Raw genomic sequence first — 6051 nt, 5'->3', positions numbered from 1 at the left:
TATTTTTAATTATTTTTATTTTTGCTTTTAAAAACCCGTCTTTATTAACTTTTTATTTTTTGAATAATAATTCTTGTGTATTTGACTCTTATTTTCTGCCATACTGAAATAGCTAGTATAAAAAATTAATAAAATCAAATAATTACATTTGATAAGCACACAACTCGTCACTTTTGTCACTTTGCTAAGTGACATCTTTATAGCTGTCAAGTTACTGACTTTAACAGGAAAAGGTTAAGTGATTAAACCAGTAAATAACAAGCTAAAACCGTGGGTAATAACCACTAATAGGTTCTAATACCTTCCTATGCGAAACTGAAAGGAACTCGTGTGGACGAGCTCAAAACTGGATGTAGGTTTTTCTTTGGAACTGAACTAGTTTAACCTTTTGTCTCAAGTGTGTTTGTGTGTGTGTTCGAGCAAGCTTTGTGTTGATTTTACTACAGCTTTTCATGATTGATCTAATTAGGAATACTATACCACAATTTGAGACAATTTTATTCGATATAAAATGTGGATGCTATGTTTTCACTTCCTCAAACTCTGCAATCTCAGTCTCTAAGCAGTTCTTGATTGATATATAAATACATAGATATATTTATATAACTGATGTTTAGTAGAATTATTTGGAGGCTCAAATCCCCTTCCACAAATATAAACAAAAAAGGGACTGATTTCCAAAAAACTAAACATTTTGATCTATTGGGAACAAATTTAATCCTTCAAACGGGCCTCTGAATTGAAAAGAAGGAAAAAAAATGCTAAAAAAGATAAATGTTTGAGTACCCAAATGCCCAACTCACTCATTGTGGGTGTACAGTAGTTGCTAGTCAGTATAACCACAAAAACGTATAGCCACTAATCTGTATTGATTAAACTTTTGTAAACAGAGAAAACTGTAATATACAAAATCAACAAACTAACAAAGCAGCTTTTGGTACACCCCAAAAAAAAATGAAGGAATTAGTGTCATTTTGTCACAAACTATGTTCAATCAACATGATCATGTTTTTACAATCTTTGGCCTCCACGCTTGCACATTAAACAACCTCTTTCTCCAAATAAGGGATCCACCACATGCTTTTTCAACATCTCTCTTTTGGATTTTCTTGTTTCATCATCCAAAGGCAAACTTTTGAGAGGAGTTTGGGGGCTTCCCATATTTGTAGCCTCCATAATTCTGTTTAAAATCTCCAATACTTCACTCATTTTAGGACGTGATTTAGGCTGCCGAACCAGGCAACGGTTGGCTACAGATGCTAGCCTTTTGGCAGCCTTGAGTGAGTACTTCCCTTCAAGCCTTGGGTCCAAAATCAGCTCAAATTTTTTCAAGTCAGAGAGGTGTGGCCTGATCCATTCTAAGAGCTTTTGCTCACTTCTGGGCTTGTTTCGATCCAACGGCCGCCTCCCTGTAATGAGTTCATATAGGAAAACTCCATAACTCCATACGTCACTCTTTGAGGTGAGACGCCCGGTTTGAATGTATTCAGGAGCTGCATAGCCAATGGTTCCAACAACCTACATCAACATAAGAAGATTATCTCAGCATTTTAAAAAGAATTACGAATTAACTAAGAACATAGCTAGAAAACATATGAAAAAAGATAATGTAAACATACTGCAGTAGACACATGACTTAATCCATCTGAAGGCCCCAGCCTGGCCAATCCAAAATCCGACAACTTTGCATTCCATTCTTGATCTAGAAGTATGTTTGACGACTTGAAATCTCTAAAGATGATCTGTTACAATGACAATATTTCAGATCATAAGTATTAGAGTCATGACACTGAAGACTACCAAAAAATATCAATCAGCCTCAGCTACACTCATCATAAATCTACATCTCTATCTCTAGTACCGTATGACTGCTTAGAATCCACTTTACTCTGAAATTGTTTTTTTTTTTTAAAATGAAATTGTGTGATTCCAAAAATATTCTGGAGTACAATTTCTGGAATAGAGAAAGCATAGCACTGAATCAATGCTCTGCATATTTTAACATCCTGTTAAAGGTTTAAAAAGCTTTATAGTGCTCCTCCAATTTATGTTTAAGAAGTGATATTATTGCATATCATTATCTATTTCTCCAACCAAGCCATCACAGTAAGATTAAAAAGTACCTGAAATTCCATTCCTTCATGAAGGTAAGCTAAGCCGCGGGCAGCATCCTGAGCTATTTTCATTCTTGTGGCCCAGGGAAGTGGCACCTGAATCCGGCTTGACAAATGGTCTTGAACACTTCTGTTGGGCATATACTCGTAAATCAGCAATCTCTGAATCCCTCTTTCATCATCCTCAGCACAGTATCCCAACAATTTGACAAGATTTTGATGTTCCACAATCCCTAAAACATTAACTTCTGTTACCCATTCTTTGTGACCCTGCAAGACAAGAGAACAACAAAACCAATATAAATATGTCGAAACCAGAAAGTGATGATAATAAAATCATTTCAGAAGCATCATTACATAATGTGTGTGCTGTCTCTTCTGATTATTGAATTATGGAATAACAGTTAACATATTTATGGTTAAATGAAGCATGAGAAGAAAACTTGCCTGCAATCCCCTTTTACTAAGTTGCTTAACGGCAACTTCAATTTTTTTGCTTGAATCATCTGTGATCCTTATCATGCCCTTATACACGCCACCAAATCCACCCTCTCCAATCATGAGAGAGCGGCTGAAATTCTTAGTTGCCGTTTTCAACTCCGCGAATGTGAATTCTTTGAGATTACTTTGTTTCTGAGACAAAACTGCAAATGACTTAGCAGAAGATTGTGTGCTAAACTCTGAAACATTCTGAGAATGAAATTCAGAACCGGATCTTCTCATGTCAGGATCCGTTGACAAGGAAGTAGAAAGAGAGCCAACAGAAATGGATTTTGAACTCTTTGGCTCCTCTTTTTTATTCTTGTTATAGAAATAAAAACACTTCATCGCCCCCTCAAACCGCTGTGCAAATCCTCCAAGAAGAGCCTTTAGCTAATCAACAGTAAGACTAAGCTGAAAATGAAGCCCAAGAATTAAAACATTTGACCAAACTTAAGATGTTCATAAAACTCAAAGTCAAACTTACACAAAGTTCTCCTTTTTAAGTTACTTAACAGAAAACAGTTATATGACCAAGCTCAGAAGAAACTAGCATACACTTTCTTAGAAATTACAACAACCTAATACTCAAAATGGACCTTTGACCAGTTCCAATTCCTATCTGCTATACTATATACAATCAAAAAGTCTTCTTCTCCAGGTACCCATATCCAAAATATGGTCAATTTTGCAGAACTGCATCACTTTCTCCCACCAAAAGAAATTTCCTAAATAGCAAGTCAAATAGTATAAAATTGAAGGTTCAATTGATCAAATATCATCATGATTTTCAAAATCCAAATTTCAAATTTGATCTCATTATTACATCAAAAATCAATCTTTACAAACTGTTCCACTCTTTAGAAAGAGAGAGAGAGAGAAATGATGCAGAAAGAAGAAGGAAAGACTAACCTGTCATACGTGTGTAGTAGATGGAGTTGGCTAAACTTTCAAAACCTTAATTTTGGGAGTCCTAAATAAAAACACAGAATTCCACAAAGGTGAATTCAGAGCATCCGAGGGTATCAACGAGCTCTCCATGATCCAAGGGACGAGGTCAATACAAGGCAGCTGGAATTTAGCTCAACAACCAATAAATCCATGTACATAACACAGAGAAATAGAATATATTAAATAGAAAAAAATGGAGGATACGTGATAATGTGAATGGGGTTATATTAAAGAGCCAAAAAGAAAAAAAATGGAGGGTACGTGATAATGTGAAAAGGGTTTTAGTGAAAAACGAATTTAATGAGTTAAGACTGAAGAAAGTTGGTAGCTTTGTCCAAAAGAAAAGCTCATGGACATGAATGAAGTTTTGATATCATAAAAAAATACCAAGTCACCATCTCTCTACTCATCTCTCCGTATTGTATTGTGAACTTATTTTATTCATTCCTTTTTCATTTTTATTAAAAATTCTTTAAAATGGTAGTTGGCAGTTGGAAACTACTCGCTATATTGTCTGACTCTCTACTTGCTTTTCCTTCAATGAGTTTCTTCTTCGCGTCCATAGTTTGTAAAAAATAAAAGAGTTAAAATTTATATATATATATATTTCTCAAAAGAAAAAGAGAAAGAAAAAGAAACAAAGTCATAATTGTTCAAAACTTGTCATTTTGGCCTTTTTACAAATGAATCGTTGAACATATTGGTGGTTGATAAAGACCCTATCTCGCTTTTTTTTTTTCCCTCCGCTCATGTGATGAATGTTTAAAATTATTTTAGTATATGTACTTTTAAAAATGATTTACAGGGACTTGAGTATCTTAAAAATAATAAGGTCATGTTCCGTAAACCATTATATTGTGTATACTGTCGACTGTATTTTTTTTTGCTATCAACAACCTTAACGAGAGAGATTAAAGAAATAAACTATAAGAACACAATGATTTTTACGTGGTTCGGGTTATAAAAGAACCCTACTCCACGAGTCTCTGGTATTAAGAGGATAGTAAGCTTGTGATGTCAAGCTCTAATGGTGTATTCTCAGGCAGTGCATAGATTGCTCTGAGTACAAGATGTTTTCTCTCTAAAAAACCAAACCCTTTACAATGAGACTCTCTACCCTATTTATAGAGGTTGTGGTCATTAATGTTAATCATAAGTAATTAATACACATTCTTCCCATAATTGGGGGATTAATACACTTCAATGCATTGGACTGCATTGAATAGAGACCACGACCCAAGCGAGATTTGCGGGGCTCACTGCAACCACTTTACGGGAGCATGCCCCTGGGACTATCAGGGCATGTTGTACGTACTTCCATGTCAAGCGGCGTAGTGGGAGTGCGAGTTGTTCAGTCGTACCATCGATAACACTGTAGGCAGATCGCCCAAAAAAGGTTGTCAGGTCTTACTCAGAAGCAGCTAATTTGCATTGGCTGACACCTGGCCTATCCTTAAGATTCTGAGGACTAGGCCCTCGGCCCGGAATATAACTGAGGGAAAGGAAAGACGTGGACTACCAAGCATCCCCGAGATGTAACCTTATGAAGACATTCATAGCTCTCGGGACATGGCCAAGGAGAGATATCGGCGCCCTCTCAATATCCAAGGAGGATGACCTCCAACTGTGGGACTGACCTCCCATGGACATATTATTTGGGCGTTGCCTCATAAAAAAAGAGACACGTGTCCTACTCGTGTGAAAACATAGACATCATATATAAAATGGCCAATAAGTCTTGATCTCAATGAAACTAATAAAGCCCTAACTAGACTAAAAGGTAATTAAAGCTGGTAGCACTTTATTAACCTTATTAAAGAATTTTATTGTCAATAAAATATTGTACCAAATCTTTCACATGTCAACACGTATGTTTCTTTCGTGCTTCAAACACAGATTTATTAGTATGTCCACAAGTATCTTAATAGTGTGTTTTTGACTGTTCTGAATTCTCAAATGAGGCTCTTGATATTTTTTTTTTTTTTTCAATTTCAATACGTAGAACCACACCAATGCGTCACCTGTTCTCCATTAAATAACACTTGTTACTTCATAGAACAAGTCATTAAACCTGAGAAATCGCTTACTTATAATGTTCATTATAGTCCTAGTGATTTTTGTAACATTCCAAAATTAAAGTCAATGTCAAATTTATGTATGAGTTTTTAATGATTATGTTACTATAGATGGTCATTGACCTGCTATCAAAAGTTTTAACATGTTAAATTATATTTCTAATTGTAGTTTTGGAATTAAAATTTTATTTACAAATATAAAAATTGAAATAAATACTATATATATATATATATATATTCAATTTCAATAAATATACATAAGCACGTGATCTCCTTTACATGTATTAGTACAGGCAAAATAAGAGTAATGGATCTTATATATATTATCATCTTTTCAAACAAAATAGAAAAAATTTCATTTTTATTATTATTTAGTATACGTATACAACGTACGCAAGACTAAAATAGAATTAGCTCTTATATAATCAATA

At 34.7% G+C, this 6051-nt stretch overlaps 1 protein-coding gene across 2 annotated transcripts; it reads right to left on the bottom strand.

Moving 5' to 3' along the window:
* Window positions 1-713: 713 nt before the first annotated feature.
* On the bottom strand, window positions 714-3904 carry LOC133798614 (serine/threonine-protein kinase PCRK1-like). Of its 2 annotated transcripts, XM_062237011.1 has the most exons (6): window positions 3507-3904; window positions 3176-3322; window positions 2562-3008; window positions 2124-2384; window positions 1620-1742; window positions 714-1518 (listed from the first exon to the last, which is right to left on the bottom strand). In XM_062237011.1, the coding sequence occupies exons 3-6, from the start codon at window positions 2940-2942 to the stop codon at window positions 1012-1014; spliced, it is 1272 nt and encodes a 423-aa protein (XP_062092995.1). In that variant the 5' UTR covers window positions 2943-3008; window positions 3176-3322; window positions 3507-3904; the 3' UTR covers window positions 714-1011. The 2 variants fall into 2 exon arrangements, with proteins under 2 accessions (XP_062092995.1, XP_062092994.1); XM_062237010.1 differs by lacking the exon at window positions 3176-3322 and having other exon boundaries at window positions 3507-3903.
* Between the last annotated feature and the right edge of the window lie 2147 nt (window positions 3905-6051).

This window comes from Humulus lupulus, chromosome 8 (genome assembly GCF_963169125.1).
Source record: "Humulus lupulus chromosome 8, drHumLupu1.1, whole genome shotgun sequence".
In the NCBI taxonomy this organism is placed as follows: domain Eukaryota; kingdom Viridiplantae; phylum Streptophyta; class Magnoliopsida; order Rosales; family Cannabaceae; genus Humulus; species Humulus lupulus.
Note: the sequence above shows the minus strand (reverse complement) of the source record. Positions and strands in the feature narration are given on the sequence as shown.

Coding starts and splice junctions, on each gene's coding strand:
- LOC133798614 (XM_062237011.1), bottom strand. CDS start 2,942: ATGAAGTGTTTTTATTTCTATAACAAGAATAAAAAAGAGGAGCCAAAG. Junction 1,743..2,123: donor ATGAAGGAATGGAATTTCAG/GTACTTTTTAAT, acceptor TCATTGTAACAG/ATCATCTTTAGAGATTTCAA. Junction 1,519..1,619: donor TAAGTCATGTGTCTACTGCA/GTATGTTTACAT, acceptor ATGTTGATGTAG/GTTGTTGGAACCATTGGCTA.